Source organism: Eleginops maclovinus, chromosome 21, assembly GCF_036324505.1.
Source record: "Eleginops maclovinus isolate JMC-PN-2008 ecotype Puerto Natales chromosome 21, JC_Emac_rtc_rv5, whole genome shotgun sequence".
Taxonomy (NCBI): Eukaryota; Metazoa; Chordata; class Actinopteri; order Perciformes; family Eleginopidae; genus Eleginops; species Eleginops maclovinus.
Window position 1 is genome coordinate 16,577,121 of NC_086369.1, and position 25,026 is coordinate 16,602,146.

Sequence of the window (25,026 nt, forward strand, 5' to 3'; positions counted from 1 at the left end):
CATCGGGAGGATATTGAAAGCTGGTGCTGATGTCTTGCACACCAGAACAACCACAGTCATCCCCCTCACAGGCCCTCCCCTCCATCACTGTATACTCACGCTGGCCGCTCTGCTGCCGTTGTGCACGCCGCTCGGGTCTGGAGGATTTCTGCAGAGCGTGGCCACAGTCGCAGCCCGGTTCCCGGGGGTCGTAGCTGCTGCGGGGCTTCAGACTGCGCGCCCTCTTCCTGGAGCCCTCCTTAGAGCCTCCCTTACACTTCTGGATCCTCCACTTACCCGAGATCTCCTCCACACAGTGCCACTTCTGCAACAGCAAACACAGCATGCATCAGCAGCCAGAAACTGCATGAAGCTCTCTCTGTGCTAACTTACATTCATGGATTTATGTCCAAAGTGGAATTACGTGTGGTGCAACACCTAGTGAGTTCATATGAAAAGAGTCAGGGGATATACCCTAGGTTGCAGAGATGGAACATTTTAGGCTCCTCTCCTGACATCGAGCAAAAAACAGTTTAATTTATCAAAACAGAACAAAAAAAGTACTAATTGAGATGATAAATGTGTTTATTGCTGCTTAAATCTCAGCAGAAAGCCTCTGTTTTATTTTGAAGGCTCCTTGAGAGACGGATAGTTCAGGAGGATCTCAGCATGTGGGAGAAACCGGTGCCCAAAAGCAGCGTGAAAGATAAACCAACACAACCACACGAGGAAACCCTGTCTCACTCTGAGCCGGGTGCGTCAGCAGAGCCATTGTGTATAAACATCTCAGCTCCCCCCACTACATCCTCCGGGTCTCTCTCAATATTTAATCGCAGCAGGAAGAGAAAGCGAGGCTAACTGCAGCCGCTGGGTTGCTCTGGTTTAACCGGAGGAGACACATGTGCAGAGAGAATGCAGGCTCGGACTAAAAGGCGGTGAGGAAGATCAGGTTTCCTCTGGACGGAGAGCCAAACAGAGCTGCTGTACCAGAGATGTAGAGTCACTCAGGGAGGAAGACTTCATCCTCCTCCTCCTCCTCCTCCTCCTCCTCCTCCTCCTCCTCCTCCTCCTCCTCCTCCTCAGAAACAACAGTAGAGGAGGAGGAGGAGGAGGAGGAGGAGGAGGAGGAGGAGGAGGAACCTGAGCCCTGAGACACAAACATGCGGTCGCGTTCAACACAATAACTTCAGGTTCAGGACTGAGGTCGGATGTCTCTGTGCAAGAATATCCATCTGTTTCAGAACAAAGCTTCAGTTTGAGGGTGTTTCTAAGTGACAGGGGGGTCAGAGGGATAGTACAGATGTTTGGAAGTGAGGTTGTATGAAGCACTCGTGCATTTTTGCATATTTTTGAGGCTCGAACTTGCACGAAAAGGCTGTCCAAAGGGAACTAGAAAGCCAGCAACTCCAGTGAAAACACACAAGAGATGCTGGTCAACTTTAGACAGTATCAGATAGTTAGTTGAGAGACTTAATACACTAAAGTCACACAATAACACCAACTAACTCACTAATTAATGCAAAAAACTGTATTCTGCAAGCTTAAATAACTGTTTTTGTCTGGTGGCTTCAGTTCCCCGTCAGAAAGGACTATCTGACAGCCAGGTAAACTGTGAAAATATAGTCTAAATATCTAAAAAATAGCATGGATTTGAACTGATTTTAATTTCTTTAGGTGTCTAAAGCAGTGCATTGCTTGTACTTCTGTCCCTTTCCGCAAACTGCATGTACTGTAGGTGCAACACAGCACACAACCTCCCTTTAAAACACGCAAACTGTCCCTTTAAACGCATCAAATAAACTGAGGAGCTGTGATAAAGAGGGGATTAGGATAAATGAAGAGTGTGTAAGCAACATCCCCTGTAATTTACACACACACACACAGCTGCTCACTGGGAGGTCATGTTTTGGTTTTTTTTTAAACCCCAGTATCTGGCCGCCCGCTCTACCCACTGAGCTATAGGACGGCTGGGAGGTCATGAGAAACTGAACGTATGCTTCCAGCTCTGCAGACACATCATGATGCATGAATAATGACAGCTGGGAGAGGACACGTCTGCAGGGTTTATGTGTGCATTATTACAGGTCCTGCCTTCAATACCTGACACACACACACACACACACACAGACACACACACACACACACACACGTTTATGTGACTATAAAGTGGGTCTGGGTTGCATTAGCGTGCCGTCATTTAATGCCGCCCCAGAACTTGTAACAATTTGTCTGGTTCTGCTCGGCGTGCTGCACACGCATTAATGGGCCGGATCAAAGGGAGCAGCTTAATGCACGGCTCCAGTTACCATGCAGGCGGGGGGGGTTTGGTTTACCTGCCCGGGTTGCTCGCAGGGCGTCTGGAACTCGGCCTGCTGACACGTCTCCTTCACCTTCTTGTACTTGGGGAGGCTGTTGGTGTGCTGCGGGGCCACCGAGTCCTCCTTCTTCCTCAGGATCTTCCTGCAGGAACAAAAGGGAAACACAGACTCGTTAGAGGCTCGGTGACGAAGGATTGTAGAGACTCATTCAATAATAATCTGCACTTTTAGTCCTGTGTTTAGTAGGGATGCTTTCTTAAGTCATGAAAACAGGGGTCAGCCCTCGAGAGAAATGAATTTCAACGTCTTGTTTAAAAACGACACGGACTGATCGTCCTCATTGTGCCCCGAGTGTGTCCGTCACTGTTTCCCGTTTTCCTCCCTCTGTCACGCCGCTGTGTGTGTCTCATGCCCAGTGAAAGGGTTTCAGTTATGTCTCCTCTGTGAGTGCCACGCTCTGGGCACGGAGCTCTGATTTACCCCCGACTCTCTGCCAGCACAGCCTTCAATGGTCACACACACGGACTGCAGCCTCCAACAGGTCAGAGGTCACACTCTTTTCCTTTCATACACAGCCGTACAGACACACCCCGACCTGCAGCCAACGAGGGAGGCTTTGTCCTGCCGATGTTTGGCAAACTAGGGATAGAGAGGGACTGATAGCAGTTTTATGACACACTAATATCCAGTATTTCTTTGGGTCTAACTTAAAACTTTTTAATGCATTAAGTCTGAGAAACACTTAAAGACTAAATGTCTGCAGCTTTCTGTGTATAATAGTTGAAAGTCTTCATTTGGAGTGTGTTTCTTCTGTAAAAACTAATACTTTTTAGGACCCTCTTTGCAGTTAATGCAAAAGCAGAGCATAAATTCTAAGGACTATAAATTGTATTTAAGACCTAAAAGGACCTGCAGAACCCCTGCAGTATCATGCAAAGACCTGCAGCTGCTTCTCTCCAGGTGGTCATGTCTCTTTCGGAGCAGCCCTGGCACTGCCTCCGCTAAGTGTGGAGTGAGCAGCAGCGTGCAGAGGTGTCTTCTTCTGCAGCACGGAGACACTGAACTCCACTCTGCTTCACAGAGAAACAGTCTCTGGCTGCAGCACATGTCCTGTGAGCGGATCCTCTCATTCCTCAGGTAACTCCATCCCGCTTTTGTTTGTTTTATCTTGCTATCTTCCGTCTGTCGGGTTTATGGCCCCGATCATGTGCAGAGGACAAAGACTCAGCTTGTTGTTCTCCTCTGCAGTCTACCAAACATCTCTGAATATTAAAACCCGGTGCAGACTGTGGTCAGGGAGCGTCTGTCGGACATCAGGCGAGTCGGGGAGCGTCCATACAACCGGAGTTCAGGGAAGTGTTAGTGACACACACTCTGCGGTGAGAAAAGGGGAGAAAGAAGGATGCTTACCCTCGCTCCACCAGGAATGTGTCCCTCCAGACTTTGGGTTTCCGGTTGGTTTTGAATCTGGGAAAACAAAACGCACAAAATTTAGAAACTCATCTGACCCTCAGTGTCCGCAGAGTGACAGGCGTGGGGGGATAGTCATTATATCTAACCCTTAAATATGTTTCCAGTTCTCTCTGATACACTGGGAAGGCTCCCAGTGAGGCTTTTTTTTCAGTGTCACTGCCGGTATTCATGTAAAATATTACTTTAACGTAAAACTAACTAACTATTAGTTCGCAGAATATTTTGTATATAGAGCGTTTCGTCTAGAAAATGATAGGAAATTGTGAATAATGTCTAAATGTTCAAGGACATGTCTCTAAATGTCTTGTTTTGTCAGTCTAAAACCCAAAAATGTCCATTTAACATGATCATTAACAGAGAAAAGCTAAGAAACCCCCACTTTTATGAGGCTGAAAGTAACATTTTCTGGCATTTTTGCTTAAACATTCCTTTGAAAACAATCAAGATAGTTGCCAAATCTCTTTCTGACAATCATAGAATTATTATTAAAAATGTTTAATATTTATTCTAGGATTCTTGTTTTTTTTATTACTTAGAAATATATATTTTTTTGCATTAGAAAAGAATCAAAAAAGGTAGCTGAGACAAAAATACTCCAACGACCCCAAAAGTTATTTTTGTGTCCTTCTCACACTTTTTTAAATGCCTCGTGCATGATGTGTTTTCTTCATCCATGCTGGACCCTGTTTGGTTTCTGGGGAAACAGATGATTCATCTTGTTTCTTTGGGAAACTTCATGAGAAAAACCTCCGAGCCAGAGTCGAGCCGCCAAGGAAAATCCAGCAAATGACCCCAGACACTCTGGACTCTCCGTTACTCCGGCTCTCTGCATGTGCGTTCTCTCACTCACGGTACAGAGCACGGCTGCTACACACATCAACTCTCAGTGCAATTACAGAGCAGTGCATGATGGGCAATCACACTGACCTGTTGCCAGTCCGGTCCTGCTCCAGCAGCTTCAGGATGGACTTCCCGTCCATGTCCGCAGGCGTGTCCAGCCCGGCGATGTGCAGGATGGTGGGGGCCAGGTCGATGTTCAGCACCATGTGGGGATTTCTGCAGGAAGACAGAAAGGTAACTCATGAAATGCATGCTGGGAAATTAAATAGCACATACAAGGAACCATGGTAAAAAAGAGCAGTAGTCCCGGGAGAAAAACGTCATATTGGACTTCATAGCAAAACTGAATGAATTAACCCAAAAAGTTCCTGAAACTGAATATATACTGGGGCATAAATGATGCCATTCACCATAATCTAATAAGAAGTATGGCTCCCACGAGAGGAAACACTCAGGAAATGGCTTGCTGAGACTTACACGGCCCCCTGCTCGATGTTGGGTCCCCTCAGGAAGAACGGCACCCGGATGTCGAAGTCGTACGGCATGGACTTCCCCTTCACCAGCCCGAACTGCCCGATGTGGTACCCGTGATCTGCCGTGTAGATGACGTACGTGTTGTCCAGCTCTCCCGTTTCCTCCAGCATGTCAAACACCTGATGGGGAACACGAGGGGGGGTCAGGAGAAAGACAAGAAATTAAAGAGAGCGTTATGTAGTGCTAACTTTAGGAGAATTCTGCAGACACAAACTTAAGAGAAATAAACTCCTGGACGTGGATTTTGGATGCTTCTTTCCCTCCAGTCTGACAGAAACCTCAGAACTGGCTGGTGCATTTATACAAGCACCATGTTTTCCTCTGCCGTCCACACGCACCTTCTGAACGGAGTCGTCCACCGACATGAGCGTCTGCAGCCTCTTCCTGTGCAGGAAGTTGGTGAACTCCATGTGGATGGGCCTCATGGGGCCCGTGTACTGCATGATCCAGTGCTTGTCCATGTTGGGGGCGTAGTTGTAGCTGGGCGTACTGCAGAGGAGAGAGACTGTGTTCAGGGTGGATGAACATGCATAGCAGTAGCAGGAAGGGGGGAGTCAGGGAAACACCTGTCTGAGACTTCTCACACCCTGCTGCTCAGGAACAGGTGCCACAGCCCAACAGCGTCTCTGTTTGTCCAGGGAAACGTCTTAATGCGCTGTGGTTGTTTTTCTGAACATCTCCCACCCTCACACACAGACGAGAATCACCCCCCCCCCCCCCATGGCTCACACAATTCATTGAGGGTTGCCAAATGCTTAACCCATTTAAGCAGGGAAAGCGTTGCCCCATTTCTACCATTGAAACCGGGAGCGCTGTTGCGTCATTCTACTATTGAACCCGGGAAACCGGATATGTCATTTTCTGGTACAAGAGCTCTGTGGTATTTCTTTGCATTACTTTTCGGCCTCTTAGCCAATGAAATGCATCAGAATATACACGTGGCATTGTTTGGATTTTTTTCGAGCAGTCATGCCGACTTAGTCTACTGCGGAGGGAATTCTGAAGTTAGTGACGGTAGTGATGTTGACGATCTGCACAGCGCTGATGACATTACTACTGACGACTTTGAACCCGTCGAACCAATCGACCGGGATTTATGGTTAAGACATATGTTTGAAGACGATGAAGACCATGAGTTCGAAGGTTTTGAAACCGAGTGGAGGACGGAGAATTACCACTCTAATCCACAGAGTGTTTTCAACTGCACCCTCCAGAGGCCACTCATGAAAGCCAGAGCTGTAAGCTCTCAAATCTGCTAGAGGCTGAGAAATCCATTATTTAGTAGGCGTTGACACAATTGCGGAATTTCCAGAAACACTTCAGGTTTTAGGGGTTCTTCTGAAATCGCCCATACGTTTTACAGGCATTTTCTCCAGGCGTTTTAGGCCTACATGGGTTAAGAAAATAATAGGCCCCAAAGTCAAGTTTGGAACAAGTCCTGCAGCCAGAACCCAGCGAGTCCCAGTCAATTCAGAGGAGGGGTAACAAGAGGAGGGGGGGTTAGAGCTGGGAGACGCTGGTCACCGGTCTGCAGTATTACCTGTGGACTCAATGAGAGGGAGGAACTATAGAGTAGTGTGAAAAGGCTGCAAAATCTCTGCAGACAATATGAAAACGTCACGATTATCCTGTCAAAAATACTTGCATATAATCCCGATAATCATCTAAAAACTTAAAATTAAAAGCCTTAAAACTTCTGGAACTTCTTCATTTTGCATCTTGACTTCACAGAGCAGCATCTACACCCTCCAACAAAAGAATAAAACAACAACTATTGTCCCTTTCTACTCAAAAAACAACCTGTAATCGAACATTTTCTGGATAATCAGCTGCTCGATAAACTACACTGTTGGACCGTATCTGAATCCCTCCTCATGCAGATCCTGAACTCTTTCCCCAGCAGCCCGGCGGTCTAATAAGCCCCACAAAGGGACTGTCTCTGGGCACTGGGCCACCAAGGTATGGGGGGGGCCCTGGGCACCGGGAGGAGCAGGAATGCAGAGTTCAGAGGAGCCGAGGCTGTCTATAGGAGAGGTCACACCTGCCACCGGTCACACAGCGGCCGGGATTACAGTGGCCGCAGCGACCTTAGAAAACTCTACACACACACATCAGAGACCCTCCTGCAGCCAGCAGCAGAACATAAGCTCCACAAGCTCCACAAGCTCCTGAGATACATGCACAGTGTTTGAATCAGAGAGGAACACCGCCAGAGGGAGGAGCGCCTCCAGAGAGGAACACCTCCAGAGAGGAACACCTCCAGAGAGAAGAGCACCTCCACAGAGAGGTACACCGCCAGAGAGGAACACCTCCAGAGAGAAGAGCACCTCCACAGAGAGGTACACCGCCAGAGAGAGGAACGCCTCCAGAGAGAGGAACGCCGCCAGAGAGAGGAACACCTCCAGAGAGAGGAACGCCTCCAGAGAGAGGAGCGCCTCCAGAGAGGAACACCTCCAGAGAGGAACGCCTCCAGAGAGGAGCGCCTCCAGAGAGGAGCGCCTCCAGAGAGGAACGCCTCCAGAGAGGAACACCTCCACAGAGAGGAACACCTCCAGAGAGAAGAGCACCTCCACAGAGAGGAACACCTTCAGAGAGAGGAACGCCTCCAGAGAGAGGAACACCTCCAGAGAGGGACGCCTCCAGAGAGAGGAGCACCGCCAGAGAGAGGAACCCCTCCAGAGAGGAACGCCTCCAGAGAGGAGCGCCTCCAGAGAGGAACGCCTCCAGAGAGGAACGCCTCCAGAGAGGAACACCTCCACAGAGAGGAACACCTCCAGAGAGAAGAGCACCTCCACAGAGAGGAACACCTTCAGAGAGAGGAACGCCTCCAGAGAGAGGAACACCTCCAGAGAGGAACGCCTCCAGAGAGGGACGCCTCCAGAGAGAGGAACGCCGCCAGAGAGGGACGCCTCCAGAGAGAGGAGCACCGCCAGAGAGAGGAACCCCTCCAGAGAGGAACGCCTCCAGAGAGGAGCGCCTCCAGAGAGGAGCGCCTCCAGAGAGGAACGCCTCCAGAGAGGAACACCTCCACAGAGAGGAACACCTCCAGAGAGAAGAGCACCTCCACAGAGAGGAACACCTCCACAGAGAGGAACACCTCCAGAGAGAAGAGCACCTCCAGAGAGAGGAACACCTCCAGAGAGAGGAACACCTCCAGAGAGGAACGCCTCCAGAGAGGAGCGCCTCCAGAGAGGAGCGCCTCCAGAGAGGAACGCCTCCAGAGAGGAACACCTCCACAGAGAGGAACACCTCCAGAGAGAAGAGCACCTCCACAGAGAGGAACACCTCCACAGAGAGGAACACCTCCAGAGAGAAGAGCACCTCCAGAGAGAGGAACACCTCCACAGAGAGGAACGCCTCCAGAGAGGAACGCCTCCAGAGAGGAACGCCTCCAGAGAGGAACGCCTCCAGAGAGGAGCGTCTCCAGAGAGGAACACCTCCAGAGAGGAACGCCTCCAGAGAGGAGCGTCTCCAGAGAGGAACACCTCCAGAGAGGAGCACCTCCAGAGAGGAACGCCTCCAGAGAGGAACGCCTCCAGAGAGGAGCGTCTCCAGAGAGGAACACCTCCAGAGAGGAGCGTCTCCAGAGAGGAACACCTCCAGAGAGGAACGCCTCCAGAGAGGAACGTTAATGACATTAACATCCAGCCTCCCTGCTCTTGTTGCCGTCACATGTACAGACGCTCGGTTGATTTACGAGGCGGCTCCTTCGAGAAGTTAACCGCCACAAAGTCTCGCCAACGCCGTGCATAGTGCGCGCACACACACACACACACACACACACTTCATGTCTAGTCCTTGCATTAGTGCATGACCTTGAACCTGCAGTCATTAGTCGACCCGATGGCAGAGAGTCGTCTCAGAGTGTTTGGATAGCCGGTCGTTTTTCATGCAGAATGTCAGAGAATGCTGTCAAATGTTCGTCTTGTCTTTGTTCGATCATAACTAAGTGAATATGTTTGGTTTGAACTAAAGCAAAGTGTTTAAAGGCATCACTTTGGACATTTAAAGTTAAAGCACTTATTCATGTGTTTAAAGCCTCTAAAACATGTACATTTAGTGCTTCCATTCTTTTATATCCTATCAAAAGGGACCATCTATTATTTAAAGACTTTGCAAAGAAACTCAGAAGGACATTTTTCATATTTCCAGTCATGTTTTCCACCACACAATGAAATGATAAACCTGAGAGTTAATCCATAATGAAGTTAATCAGCTGCAGCCTCAGACGGCCTTTCCAGGGACTCGCTGTCCTCTGTGGAGAACAACAGAAACCCTTTGAATTCTCTCAAACTGGAGAAGCGTCAAAACAAAATCATAAAAGAGGAATTCGCTCCACGGCGTCTGCCAGCAAAAACACAGCTCCTCAGATCTGTACTGGAGTCAGAAAACATCCAAACAAACACACACCCTTACCAACCACACCACTGTATCACTGGGGCAACCCTCTCCATTCTCCCCCGGGCCCCCGGTGCCTCCCCTACCCCCCTCACCCCGAGGCTGCAGCTAAAAATAAATTAATAATTTCACAAAGGGTGTTCCTCTGAACACAATGCATTCCTCTCATCCCAGAGCCGCGGGTGGGAAGACTGATTGATATGACAGGATCAGGAAGTGCTTTACAGGAGGGGAGGGGGGGAGACAAGATATAGGGAGACAGAAACAAGAGCAAACAGACAGAGGGGAATGTTAAGAGGGGGAGAAAGTGAGAGTTAGCGGGAAAAACTGAAAGAAAAACCTCCAAAAACATGAACTAATGTGAGGCTATAAAGGAACTACAGCACGGTCACATGACTTCAGGTCTCCACCGCTAAGCTAAAGGAGGCTAATGTTGGGCTATAAAGGAACTACAGCACAGTCACATGACTTCACGTCTCTACCGCTAAGCTAAAGGAGGCTAATGTTGGGCTATAGAGGAACTACAGCGCGGTCACATGACTTCACGTCACCACAGCTAAGCTAAAGGAGGCTAATGTTGTGCTATAAAGGAACTACAGCACGGTCACATGACTTCACGTCACCACCGCTTAGCTAAAGGAGGCTAATGTTGGGCTATAAAGGAACTACAGCACGGTCACATGATTTCACGTCACCACCGCTAAGCTAAAGGAGGCTAATGTTGGGCTATAAAGGAACTACAGCACGGTCACATGACTTCACGTCACCACCGCTAAGCTAAAGGCAGCTAATGTTGGGCTATAAAGGAACTACAGCACGGTCACATGACTTCACGTCACCACCGCTAAGCTAAAGGCTGCTAACGTCAGGGTTTAGCCCTCCTTCCTGCAGCTCTCTCTGATGTTCCTCGTGGTGCATCAGCTATTCCCGGACGGTAAATCGTTTTGATTTCAAGCTTGTCTCGTCGGCAGCCCTGCAGCTTATAAGCAGCCTGTCATCGCTAGGGATGTGGGGGGAGGGCTGAGCGCTGTGATAATGTTAAGTACGCAAAATCATAAAAACTGTAATTGGATGTTGAGGCGAAAAATTCCATAAAGCAGAAGATTAAAGCTGCCAAGATGTCTGTATTAACGGAGGTGTAGCACTGCTGCTGCGCTGCTTGATTTATTACCTTTTTGCACGTCTATTCATTGTGTTTAGAGCCATTTACGCTTCATGAAGCATCCAAAGAAAGATGATTTACTACTTTAATCAGATAAATAAGTTTAATCATATTGAAGATTTTGTTCGAGGAGTTTCTCGTTTTGCTCTTCTGATTGCTGATTGATTTCTAATATGCAGCATCATCGAACAGCATTTACATTTATAATAAATAACAATCAATGTGCCTTTTTCTGGGAGGATTAGGTCATAAATATGAGTCAGATGTTTGAAACGTCATTAAAAACCTATATTTAAGCAAGAAAAAAAGATATTTGGTGCAGATTTGAGCCGGTTAATATGATCTCCTAAAACTAATCTCTTATTATTTCACATGCTCTAAAGTCCCATAGAGGAACCCCGATGAGTGCATGAGCTGTCACGTGACTCTATATGTAACTCACATGTGCTGGGAGGCGTTTGGGAAGTGCTCGGCGTACTGCGGGGCCGAGTCCTCGGGGCCGTGGGGGGCGGCGTGACTGATGACCATCATCACGGGCCGGTGTGGGAACATTCGCTTCGACATGCGGAAGAAGTTGGTGCTGTCGTTGGTGATCAGATCTGTGAAGTAGTCCTTGGGGAGCGAACACACAGAGGAGGATTATTAGCTGTGTGAGTGTATGTGTATGTGTGTGTGTGTGTATGTGTGTGTGTGTGTGTGTGTGTGTGTGTGTGTGTGTGTGTGTGTGTGTGTGTGTGTGTGTGTGTGTGTGTGTGTGTGTGTGAGTGAAACAGCAGCAGCTTTGATAAACTCCATCACCTCCACACGCTGCTCAGACACCTCAGAATAAATGGACAGGGGCCAGAGGGGGGTATGAACCGGGGCCATTGAGTACACTACACCCCCGATCTGTCGAGTCAACAGCTGGCAGCGCGTCTATCTGTGTGTGTGTGTGTGTGTGTGTGTGTGTGTGTGTGTGTGTGTGTGTGTGTGTGTGTGTGAGAGACGGTATGTTATGACAGCTCTCTGCTCCTCTCAGACTCTCAATTCTCTTACGCCTCTTTAGCTTCATTTCATCCCAATTTTTTTCATTCGTTTTCCTTGCTTTTCACTGACTACATGCTAGATATGAGAATACTAATGATACATGTCATGTGTATGACGATTCTGAATTAATTCCTTATTACGAAAATGAAGAAAATGTGGTTTTTGGAGCAGTTTTTGGGACGTCTTTGCCCGTAAAATTTCCCCTCTGCAGGACGTGTGAAGGATTTCTGATACGCGTTTGGGTTGGGTTTTCTTTATGACTCTTATGACACATCCATGCTTTGGAAATAAAGATGCATGCACAAAAGAGAAGCCCTCCTTTCTGTCTGACAGGAGAAACACACCTGCATCCTAGGGCTTTTTAAAATAGGTGCATGAGGGAATAAAGGAGAGGCTTTGCACGGCCAAACACTGAAATTAAACATCTTATTTTGGCAGCTGAATGCACCAGGGAGTTAATGTGGAATATTCATCTGCTCCACCGGCACAATTACATGCAAGTCCGTGATTCATCCCTGCAGATAATGGGACAGCAGATAAAAGCCTCTGGACGGACGGCTTGTATTCAGGAGAAGGAAACGCACTAAGACCCTGAGCGCTCCGTTGTTAAAAGTATGAATGAATGAAAGAAAGAGTAACTTCCTGTACGAGCTTACACTCCGTTTGATGTGACAATAACACATTTCCTGACGTGCTATCCTCCCAGGCGTGGTGGGATCTGATGCACGGCTAAAGATCACAACATCATTCGCCAGCTCTCCAGCTGCAGATTAAGCGCTCTACCTGCAGCGAGCAGGGAGTGCCAGGCGAGGGATGAAAGGGGAGAGGGTGATTTTCCTGAACTGTCAAAAGTGGGTTTGGCTGAGTCACCCCGTCTCTATTAATAACTTTATAGTGCCGGCTCACGCCCGTGGAGACCAGGGATTGCGTGCATGTTTCATCGCCAGAAATCTGATCAGGAGGAAGCTCAGAGTCGTTGAGCACACACTCATTCACACGTGCTTTAATTTCCCCGCCCTTTTAAATTAAGAATTATGACTCTCTCTCTCTCTCTCTGAGGACTGCACTCTGAGCTGCTTGATCTCTGATTGTATTTCTGTCAACACTGATGACACATCCTTTCACATCTGGCTCTGTTTCTATAGGTCATGGAAAGGAAAAAGTATGGATCACTCATCCTCCTCCTCCTGCAGACGGAAAGTCAGAACTAATTGACTGAACTCACGGGGCGTCGTGAACTCCTCACCCTGCAGGAAAGCAGCGAGTGTCCCTGGTGGAAGCGGGGTTATGGTGTCTGACAGTAAACAGCAAATAGAGAGTCCGTTTGGGTTTGAAACCACAATCTGCTGAGCGTGTAAACACCTCGGCCTGTGGGGAACCTTACACCTCCGTCTGAGCTGGCACGGGAGCATTTGTTTGCCCATCTCCAGACTTGACATGAGTCCAGACTATAAACCTGGGAGATATTGGCGAGGAGCTGCGAAAACAAACTGACAGCTCTTAGGAAAACATGTGGAGGCCGTGTGGAGAGACACAGAACAACAGTGTTCGTCTCTGCACGATCTGAAGACAAGAAGGAAAAGACAGACCCAGGGGGGTGTTTATCTCATAAAGAGGCTGCTAGATGTTAATAAAGGGAAAGACTCCCTTTAATCCGGAACAGAATTCCTGCTCGTCTACGTCACATCTCCTCGTCTGTATTTAGAGCTTGAGTGCAACCTGCAATTTGTCCCGCCACCTCGTCTTTTATATCGGAGATAAACGAGCGATGGGGCTGATGAGGAGGAGACATACCTTGGCGTAGTCGGCCCCGTGCTTCTCCTTGTAGCCGTTCCGACACACGGTGTAATTATAGAAGCGGGAATTCTTGATCAATCCGACCCACTCGCGCCACCCGGGAGGGATGTAGCTGCCGTTGTACTCGTTCAGGTACTTGCCGAAGAAGCCTGGGGAGGAGAGGGAGAAGAAGGAGGGGCTGTTTTAACATGCAGCCTATGAGAGACACTATATATTATGTTTGCATGGATGCACAGTCGTTAAATGTTATTTTAGTTAAGGATGGCACACATTGGAAAAAGTTGACTACGCATAGTTTGCTATTCCTCTGATATAAAGTGCTGTATTTTATGAGGAACAGCAGATTAAAGTGTGTAAAGCAGCTTTCACTGTGCATGCATAGCAAAGACTTTGCACGCAAGTGGACTGTGCTATGTGATGTAGTGGGAAATAACCTGCTGTGAAGCTGTAATTTAATTCCAATAAACCCTCCTTCAAGTCTTAACTTCCTCTCCTGCAACTTAATTAAAAAAACGGCCAATAAAAAGATTAAAAAACGAATAGAAATGATGTTTTTTTGCACGTAGCACTCAGTCTATTTCAAGTAGCTCTTACGATGCTTTGGTTTTCTTAAAGCTAATGTATCTGCAGGGTCTGAGTGTGTATCTGCAGGGTTGAATGCACTCATTGTGAGTCTCTTTCATTAAGAGCATCAGATAAATGAAACAGGGTTGACAAAGGTTTGTAATATTACGTAACACGAGTCAAAGCTGAGATATCGTGCAGACTAAGTGGCCTAGGAACTGCAACTAAACAGATATTAATGCATGTTTGCTTCTGCCTGTACCTGCAGAGATCCAGTGTGTGTATGTGTGTGTGTGTGTGTGTGTGTGTGTGTGTGTGTGTGTGTGTGTGTGTGTGTGTGTGTGTGTGTGTGTGTGTTTGCTCCTCTCTTTCCCCTGGCTCTGCTGCTCTCAGTTCTCGGAGGGACCGGGCAGGGAGCCAGTCTGTCCGAGAGGAGGCTAATTGCAGAGTGATGCATCTGCTCTGACCCGCGGGCCGAGCTGCTGGACCCCACTGAGCTGCCCATCACACACACACACACACACACACACACACACACACACACACACACACACACACACACACACACACACACACACACACACACACACACACACACACACACACACACACACACACACACACACACACACACACACACTCTCTCTCTCTCTCTCTCTGTCTGAGCGGACACGACAGAGACCTGGCACACACGCTCTGTTTGCATTTCTCACAGCAGACAGCCAGGCCGGGCCCGGGAGTCGAACTTACTGTAAAGTATTTGCATGGACTAACACGAGCGGACGACGGCGGCCAGCACGACATCGGAGCCGCTGCTGACTGACAGCCTGCTGGCAGGAGCCCTGAGCTGAGAAATGCCACTTTTATATGTTAAATAATGAGAAAATATTGGCCTCAAACTGAATAAACTAATGACCCGACTCCTGAGATTCATTTTAGGGGATTTTATTGACTTGAAATGTACCAACGGCTGAACTGCAGGAACAACAACGGAATCTAAAACTTCCGTACCAGCCCCTCAAATGTTGAACGAACCGAGGTCGTGCTCACCTGTCCGGTAGCCGGTGTTGTTGAGGTAGACGGAAAAGGAGCGCGGCTCGTGCTGCGCCTGCCAGGAGGGCGAGGAGCAGTTCTCGTTGTTGGTGTAGGTGTTGTGGTTGTGGACGTATTTCCCCGTCAGCATGGAGGAGCGGGACGGACAGCACATGGGCGTGGAGACGAAGGCGTTGGTGAACGACGTGCCGCCCTCCTCCATGATCTTACGGGTCTTATTCATCACCTGCAGGGAACCTGAGGAGAAGGTCAGGGGTCAGGGCTGGAGCTTTAAGGACACCTTTATTTTCATACATGCATCTGTAATACTGTCAGGAAAAGGTGGTGCTAATATCAACTTAGAAGGAATTAAGTATGCATTCATTTGCATAAAGAGCACCGTTTAAACATGACTTCCAGACTATGGTCTAGAGGAGCAGACAATGAAAAGGTAATTAAAAACATATATTACCAACGCTTTTTAAATTGGAGAGTTTATGTATATTAACGAATGTTTACAAGCTAAAAAACTCACCAAAAACCCTTAAAAATAATCTCAATAAATGCTCCTTAAACCTTTACTTTATTATGTTAACATTGATTTAAATAGGTAACATAAAACATTTTATTTATTAATATTCTGCTCATTTATCAGCCTTTTTTCAGGCTAAAAACCCCACAAATTATGCACAATTTACCAGACAAAACAACGGAATAAACTGTTGAGTTTTTGTTGCAAAAAGAGGGTATTTTTTGTACAGTGTGCATCCCTTTTTATGACCTGTGCAGATAAGAAAGCACAATACATCTGCATTATATTAATAAAAAATGGAAAAACATTGACATAATTTGACCTTCTCTAGCCTCCATTATAATTCAGCGGTTAATAGACCAGATGGCCACTCTGCTCCGGCTCATGGCCTCCGTTTAATATTTCATGTGTGGAGGAGGACCACAGGACCCAAAGAGGGTCCGGGGGGCAGCCAGTCTTACCCAGCTCCACGTCCTGGTCGTCGGTCATGATGAGGATGATGTTGGGCCGGATGTTCCTGCGGTCCCTCTGGATGCGGCCCCTCAGGCTCTGGGCTCTCGTGGTGGTGAAGGCCTCACCATCCGGAGACAGCAGGGCCACCAGGGCCAGGCACTGCAGCAGCATGGCTCCCCCGACCAAGAGGGGAGGAAGACTAATGAAGCGAGGGAGGGAGGGAGAAGGAGTCCAGCCAGGACACTCACTCAAAGCCGGGCAGCTCTCTCAGACGAGGGCGACTGAGGGGGAGGGAGAAAACACATGGAGACGTTAGAGAAGAGACCCTTTAAAGATGTGTAGCAACATTTAAAGAGGCCCTTATGTGCTGTCCCCTCTCCTCTAGTGCATGTCAAGAGTCTGCAAAGGCTAGAATCCCAAAGTTCCGGAACACGGTGACATCACTACGGAACACTCGCACTCCAACACATTGTACGTGACAGGCTAAGGGGGCGGGACTTATTTTAAGCTGGTTGACCAATCACAACAGAGGAGACTGGGCTCTGGTTTCAGTCGGAGGGGGAAAATAAAGAGCTTTCTGAACATTAAAGCGTATTTTCTTCAGAGGAACCAAACTCAAACAGAGGAGCCAAACCTTGATGCTCCACCAGGAAAACTTCCCCAACAGCTCCAACTAAAGTTCACCATCAACACGAGTAAACAACTCCCTCAACAACAATCAACAACTCTGACCAGATCACAACAACCAAAGAAACCAGAGATCTCACCTCACAGAATCCCATAATATCCAACCCTCTCTCCCCTCGGTTAGATCTCTCCCTGAGCGAGACACTCTCTCTGCTCAGCTCTCAGGACTGTGCTGATTGGCTGCCTGCGCTCCAACACCCAAACACACACTCTGCAGCCTCGGCCAATCGCAGCCCACTGTCCACCTGTCACTCAGAAGTCACCCCCTGGGGAGCGAAGCGTGACAGAGGGCCAGTGGGGAGGATGGGTACACACCGGGGGGGGGAGTGGGAGAGGATACGCTGCATTAACCCTCGCACCACCGCCGCCTATCATAGAGTACTCTCAGTCAGCGTCACGGCGGCAGAACATCCCAGAATAACAGTGATGTGATTCTTTATTTGATAAATCGTGGATACATTTTATTCCTTTTGTTGCCTCTGTACTATTCTCTTTCATTTAGCCCCAAATAACTATTCTAAAATCCTATATTTGGACATAAAGAGGGTCTATTTTATCAGCTGATTATCACTGCTTTGTGACAGAAAGGCAGGTGGCTGTGAGATGAAGCATGAGGGTGACATGTCCTCCATCTTCTCCTGTGCAGCTCTCTGTTCTGAGGTAACGACCTGAGACTGTGACACCTGAGACCAGTCAGACCCCCTCCCAACACTAAGGGGTCCTTCAGATGCAAAATATAGATTCAATCAGTGGAAATAACTGTAAACTTTTGCAAATTTCTCCGATAACCTTTCCTTTCACAGTCAGTGTGCAACAACACACTTGGCATTAAACCAGATTCTGCTTCAACAAATGATCCTTTTCCGAGTAGTAAGTGAGTCATCTTTTTATCCTCAGGTCAGCTGTGACGGTCAGCAGTCCAGACGGAGCTTTAGCGGCTCGTCCCATTTCCAGTCGTGGTGACAGCGCTGAGCAAACACTGGCGCCGTTTGGACAAACAGCCCTCAGGGCGGCAGAGTGCACAGACCCTCACAGTGCATCACACACACACCACACACACACACACACTCCAAGTCCTCCTGCAGGAGTTGGAGAGCTTCCCAGAAACAATGGAGGCGCACGGAGACTCTGAGCAGTGGAGCCAGCGTGTTTAACGTTAGCACCCAGTCCAAATTCAATTTTACATGCCATTGGTTCCCAGCAATAGCCTCTTCATCAGCCTCAGTGGGAAACCAGACAGGAAGCCTCAGTGTGGAAGCTGAGAGGAACCGTGTGGTGCTGATGTGCAGTCGCTAATAAAGTCACACACTCTTCCACCAAGACGCTCCTAACTCAATTTCACCTGATGCACTTTCCTCAGGACGTCGTCTCAAGTTCGTACTGGGAGCACTGGGACAACTAAATGCATCTAATCTAACCAGAGGTGCCTGAAAAGAAGCGCAGAGCTATCTTTCTTCGACGCTTTAATCAACAAGCATTTATTTAAGGTGTGGGATGAAAGACTCACTGACTTTTTAACAAGATCAATCTTCATTTTGAGAGCCTTTAAATCTAGATTTACCAGTGCTCTGATCATTGCCTGTAATCAGGATTAACTGCACAGTGATTTGTTTTGTACACACACTCACAGAAGTGTTACCCAGAGATGTTGCCTGGGGGTGGGGGGTGGGGGGTGGAGGGGAGCTAAACATTTCTGGATGTGTTTAAATTAAAACTCATTAACTTTAAAAACCAGTGCTTCCACCTGAAAGTTATTACACACTTGGCTTCTGAACCTCTCTGTTGTTGCTTCCCAACATCCAAGTCCAGATGCATGCTGGCACTGTCATGCCCCCCCCCCGTGAGGATGCAGCACTGTGAGAGGACCTGGCTTCTTCTGTACGTCTGCAGGAGAGACAGGAGCTCAGAGTCACAACATTGCTTCTGCAGGATTAGCACTAATGACCCTTTAAATGGGCTACTGTAAGCTGGGGGGGGTAAAATACCCAGGGGTTCAAAGACCTGGAACAAAAAGGCCACTATGGACACACAGCTGCCTGATGCATTAAAGATGTGCAATTTTCAGATAAATGGCCATCAACACTGGGGGGCTGTAAAACACCCCTCAACCCCTCCTTCACCTTCAGGAGTCTTCCCTGCAGCGCTCTCGGTGATGTCGTGCACAAACGGCTGTGTATGCTGTGGAGCGGCACATGATGGAGGGGCAGCACTGTGCGGCATCCAACCACACAGCCGCTGCACCCTGAACCCCCCCTGACCCTGCTTTGATGGCGGCTTGTTTAACCTAACCTCGGCAACCTGAGGCTCCCCACACACCGGGGTTTAAAGGGAAACTTCGGAAGAGCTGAGGGGGTTTGAAGGGAACAAGTCTTGTCAAAGCCTGCTTGGGATCGGGGAACATGTGGCTTCAGTTCTGCTCAGTCTGCATCAGCTGTCGCGGAAACCCTGAAGTTCCTCTGCTGGAAACATGCACATTCGTCCAATGATCAGACGTTGTTTCCTCAGGTAACACGGAGAGCTTGGAGGAGAGCGGGTTCACCTTTCCCAAAAAACAAGATGCAGGTCAAACCCAAACCAGATGGCACTACAGTAAATCACTCATTCATAAAGGACCAAACAAAGGAGGCTTCAAAGCAACTCAAAGCCCCTCTTACTCCTGTCCTTCCTCTAGGGCACAAAGGCAGAGAGAGGGGAATTAAACTCTGATGGCATACTTTGAATTCTGCAGGTTGTTCAGGAAGGCTCTACAAATCTATGTGCATGTTGAGTTGCATCTGAACTGAGAGCTTACTCTGCTGCAGACCAGGGGCATTTCTTGAGAGGGGGAGAATAATTACTGCGAGGCCTTAGATTAAGGTTTGTCCAAATATTTCAGTAATCCGAGGGCGCTGGGCTGGTCCGCTGCCATGAGGACTGACAGGGGCCTTCTTTGCACTGAGGAGGGCCTGTTTCGGGCCCTGCTGGGCAGCACTTTGCACCACCAAGAGGCCCGTCAGCCCTGCGGCGCCAACTGAAGGAGGGCTCTGTCCCAGACGCTCTCTTGGCTGCGGGTTCGGGCTCAGACCTCTGTGTTTTCAGACTCTTAACTCCGATGATTTGTTTGACCAAAATGCTCAAATTGGTGTAGGATCCGTGACAGAATTCCAGCAGGGGGAGATCACTGGCTCTTTGTTCCAACATGTTTACGGCTCTGAACCTCGACAGGCACGTTCCCAGGCTTTGTTTCCTCCCCGCTGCAGCTTCAGACGCTGCAGAGAAGTGATTCCCCCGCGCTGGTATGCACCGTGTTCAGGGTACCGCACCGGCCGCTTTAATGAAGAACAATGGCCTGGACTCAGAGAAACCTGGAGCGAGTGCATCCAGGTCCATTAGTTAGAGCCCTTGTGTTCCCCTGGAGCCAGTGAGAGAGACTTTGTAGTGCCGAGGCAGCCGGGCCACCCCATCAATATTACGGGTGCATCGTAATGTATAATTAAAGGAGTCCTGGGCCAGAATACTTCAAAGTGGGAGCGGCTCGCGGGTCCCCAGGTGGTCTGCATGAGAACCCTTAAGAGGAAAATGATTAAAAAACACATTGCACAAATGGGGTATTTATTTGTGTGTGTGTGTGTGTGTGTGTGTGTGTGTGTGTGTGTGTGTGTGTGTGTGTGTCTGTGTGTGTGTGTGTGTGTGTGTGTGTGTGTGTCTGTGTGTGCATATCCTTCATTACGGACAACCTTAATTGAGGTGTGTGTTTCTGAGAGGAGCCTCATGCTGAGTGGCTTTAGGCTGGATTTACACCAAATTCTGTAGCTCTGGAGAAACTAAAGGTTGAATCAGAATCAACTTATCAATGGATTGGAAGATGTCCACAGGAAGAAGAACTGTATTGCATATTGCCGTCTCTGCTGCAACATACAACAGAAAGAAGCTTATTTTGTCCATTTTTTAGACAGGAAATGGAGGGAAAAGTCCTTCTTCTACTCTTTTGGTGTCTTATTACGGTTGGAAAAATGCTCCTAGGTGCACAGGGTTATGCAATGATGACGTATTATTTCACTCTGACTCAGAAGATAGCATTGCAATGACTCTCTCGACAAAATCCAACAGGCTTTTTCCATTGGCGTATTACAGAAAATACACCTTTGACTACGAGAACAGGGAATCAAACGCGCTTAAATGCCGACTAATGTCCATGTTCAGGACTCCTTCCTGCAGTATTTGTTTCTCTCTCTCCTGTCCAGCACCTGGTACTTATCTGATCTGTGAGCTTTTGTAAATACTTTCGCGAGGTTAAAGTTCAGGACATGACGTAACACGAACAGGCCCTTTAACTAACACTCACACACAACCTGCACTAATCACCACGACACCTGAGCGGGTGTGAAAGCAGCTTCAGTGACACACACACCCGTCGTTACGTCACTGCAGGAAGGAACTCTTCTTCTGGAATCAAAACAGTGAGAATGCATGCTTATCATTTGAGCTTTGACTTTCCAAAGACATGCATTGTTTGTCCTGCAGGATTTACAAGTGAGAGAGCAGATTGAAGAGGAAGAGGGGGAGTGTGTGAAAGGGAAACCGCTCTGATTGAATGGAAACCAGTGCGTAGATGTTCCTGCAGCATCTGTCCATCAGGAAGAGAGAGAGCGTCTCTCATGGGTGGCTCTCTGTCTCGTCACATTTACCCAGGATAAATGATCCCTTCGACCACATGAGAAACACAAGGGTAAATTGCTTCAATGGGTTTCCACTGAGGTAACTGTCAGGAATAAAGAGGTTGCCTTCTTTTCCATGAATCCAGCGGCCAAGCTCACCACATTCAGCTGGATGTGTGACTTGAATATCGTGGAAGACGTTGGCTAAAGACATAAGGATCCTTTGGAACCGCTGAGTGACTGCTGCCCAGTTCTCCTTGACTTGATTACTCTAGGAAAGTTTAATTTTACTTTCCTAAATATCTAAAGACCAATAAGTCAGGGTCAATACAGACAGAGCTGTGTCTAGTGACAGGACAAGAAATAGGTACAGTCAAAGGTTTTCTGTGCTAAACAAGCCTTGATTTATCCCACTAATGACCTCCATTCAAACAGAAAGACCGGAAATAGACCCAAATTTAAGAACTTTTGCAGCTGTTTTGTCAATAAAAGTGACCAAAATGCCTCAAATCTAACCAATAATCATAGTACTTCCTGTGTACTACTGCTTGGATAAAAGTTAACACTATCTAATACTAAACTCTCAGGGTGATATGCACGCTTCAAACAGCAGATTAACTCATTAACCAATTACTTCTCTCTCGAGTAATTGGGCGGTAATTATATTCTAGTTATCACAGCAATAGAACCGGCCCTGGGCGTTAAATAAAAAGCTCCCCTTGTTAGTACCAACCAATAAATCCTGAGTGGCAATCAATCTTTAAAAAAAGAGGGGGGATAAAGACGGGGAGATTCAGCAGCAGCTCCGTCAGCACAAAACCAAACACCCCGAAAATGTGGAACATGTGGAGGCGCGTTCTGTGGGAAGCGTAGACAAACATAGACCCTGAGAAGCAGCCTGCGTGACCCTGGACGCCATAAACAAAACGTGACACACCAACATGATACCCTCGTAAAAGCCAGTGCACCTGTGCCTGCTCAGCATCGCCTCGGGGTGTGTGGGTGTGTGGGTGTGTGTGTGTGTGTGTGTGTGTGTGTGTCATTCAGAGAAACAGACAGACACGTAAACCTGTAATCTGTACGGTCCTTTCAATGCCACTGGCTCAGTGTGTGGCTTAAACCTCATTTGTGATTTAATTAACTTAACCCCACATTCCGGAGCATTGTAGAATCCCTGAAATATCTGCAGAGAGAAACACACCGCCCTGCAGACCCTCCCCGTCCCCCCCACTCAGAGTCAGAGCTGAAGGAATGCAGTGAACGCATCATCCCGACATGTTGGGGAGTGAGCAGCGTGGCCGCGGGCGCTGCTGGCAGAGAGAGAGAGAGAGAGAGAGAGAGAGAGAGAGAGAGAGAGAGAGAGAGAGAGAGAGAGAGAGAGAGAGAGAGAGAGTGTGTGTGTCGTGCTCTGCTGGACCTCGTTGCTCAACCTTCAATATGACAACTGTTCAAATACACGCTCTGCATCCACATGGCAAAGTGGGGCTGTGTGAGCGAGGGCAAACAGGACCAGAGGCTACCAGGAGCACACGGCCAAGTGCAACGCACGCGCACGCGCACACACATGCGCACACGCACGCGCGCACACACACACACACACACACACACACACACACACACACACACACACACACACACACACACACACACACACACACACACACACACACACACACACACACACACACACACACACACACACACACACACACACACACACACACACACACACACACACACACACACACACAGGCTGAATGCCCGCTGCAGGGGAGAGGGGAAGAAAGGGAGCAGAGGAGCTGAAACAAACGCATGCTGGCTTCTATTAGTGGAGCTGTGGAGCGGGATGGAGGGGTGAGGAAATGTATTCATTCCTGCCCCCCCCCCCCCCCACACACACAACCCTCCCTCCCCATTATCTCCATTCTGGATGAAAGGGACAACCCCCCAGCGGCGCACTTCTACCTCCAAACCATCGCCGGCGCTTTTTGACGGCTGCTGGAACGTACGTGAAACCGGCCGGGCCCTTTCTCTCTCAGATCCAAAACAGATTGCTTCTCCCTGGGGAGGGGATTATCGGACAAGAGGGATGACAAAGCAGGGACAGTGCAGCCCTCTGGGGGGGTGTGGGACTAATGGGGGGAAAGTGTGTGTAGAGAAGTGTGTTTTATGCTTTCTACAAGAAGATTTGTGTCCACGTGTGTGTAGGAAGACCGTCTTCTTCCTCACATGTTCACACCTCCTCTCTTCTCCCCCAATCCCCCCTCTCTTGATCCAGCTTCCCCTGCCTCCCTCTTAAGCCCACGCTGCCTCCACGTGCGCTGACACCCGGACAAAAGCCGGCCCGGACATCACAGGAGCAGGACTCCTCTCTCTGTCACTCTTTGCGTAGAGGTGCACACGAGTGAATGGACAGAAATCTCCCGTCTTCCACCACTCCATTCAGTCCCGGGACATTACGACAAGGACCGGGTCAGAGGTCATTCCTGGGAACTTTGCAGGACTCTTCCCCAACAAAACCCTTCTTCTCCTCAGCGGGAACACAGCCGGACTCTGACGGACTGAATGTACGTCGCTCTCTGAAGGTCCGAGGCATTCCTGCCGTGATGTGATGTTTGCACGCCCTGACCTTTCCCGCCCCGAATGAGAGGCTGAACAAACACTTGGGGGTGCTACTGTGAGCTCCTCCACATACATCTGTGTGTGTGTGTGTGTGTGTGTGTGTGTGTGTGTGTGTGTGTGTGCATCCGGATGTGCATGCACGCCATATTTCCCCATAGATATGTCCTCAAAACTCCTCTCGTGTGAAGCATGGAAGGGTTTGATAAGAGAGAGGACAACGGAGAAGCTGAGAAAGTGTCTGAGTCATCTAAAGATAGTCAGCGTAAATAAAGAGCACGCCGGGCGCTGCCGTGTTCAAACACCGGTCGTTAGCCGTGATCGGAGCGTGCAATCTGCGCCAGCGCTGCTCTGCAATCAGCCCGGCGTGAGCAACACTGTCATTACGCTGCACAGATAAACAGGAGGTCCAGGAAATCTTTCCTTAGCATGCTCACACACACACACACACACACCCACACACACACACACACACACACACACACACACACAATACAGTGTTTAACCCGAGAGGGTAAGGCTGAGGACTTTCTCTACTGCTAAAGCTAAGGGGTAAATCCATCGTCAGGCAGACTAAGGGAATACTTCACCCTTAAAATGAGGATTTGTTTACACGTTGGTCTCCTTCTTGCACAGTGAAACGAGAGTTCAAAATCCTCGATGAATTGAAGTAATTTAGGTCAGGTTTGATGCAGTTTTCTTCATGATTTCAAGGTGAAATAAGGTGATGATCTGATATACAAATGGTTATTTGAAGGGTTAATGTTCCTCTAAGTGATTTGAAGCCAGTTTTTTCCTCATATTTGTTCCATTTCAACACCATCTATGCTCCTTTTCTCGGCCATGAGCATCTCCAATTCTTCAGGGAGTCATCTGCTGAGCTTTATACGTCCCTGCCACCCAGAACACCCTGTAATGATATAACTCATAACTGTGATTGAAGGGTCGCTCTGCGCAGATTAAAACGCAGCGTGA

The 25,026-nt window shown here is 48.5% G+C and overlaps 1 protein-coding gene across 1 annotated transcript in view; it reads right to left on the reverse strand.

The window, feature by feature from the left end:
• The window catches only part of sulf1 (sulfatase 1), a 78,087-nt gene that overhangs the window by 6,613 nt on the left and 46,448 nt on the right, over nt 1-25,026 (reverse strand). Inside the window, 10 exon segments of the mRNA XM_063873758.1 lie at nt 100-304; nt 2,313-2,439; nt 3,708-3,764; nt 4,698-4,826; nt 5,088-5,263; nt 5,483-5,633; nt 11,147-11,316; nt 13,525-13,676; nt 15,142-15,381; nt 16,117-16,389. Of these exon segments, the coding sequence (XP_063729828.1) occupies nt 100-304; nt 2,313-2,439; nt 3,708-3,764; nt 4,698-4,826; nt 5,088-5,263; nt 5,483-5,633; nt 11,147-11,316; nt 13,525-13,676; nt 15,142-15,381; nt 16,117-16,279 (1,570 nt within the window). The 5' untranslated portion in view covers nt 16,280-16,389.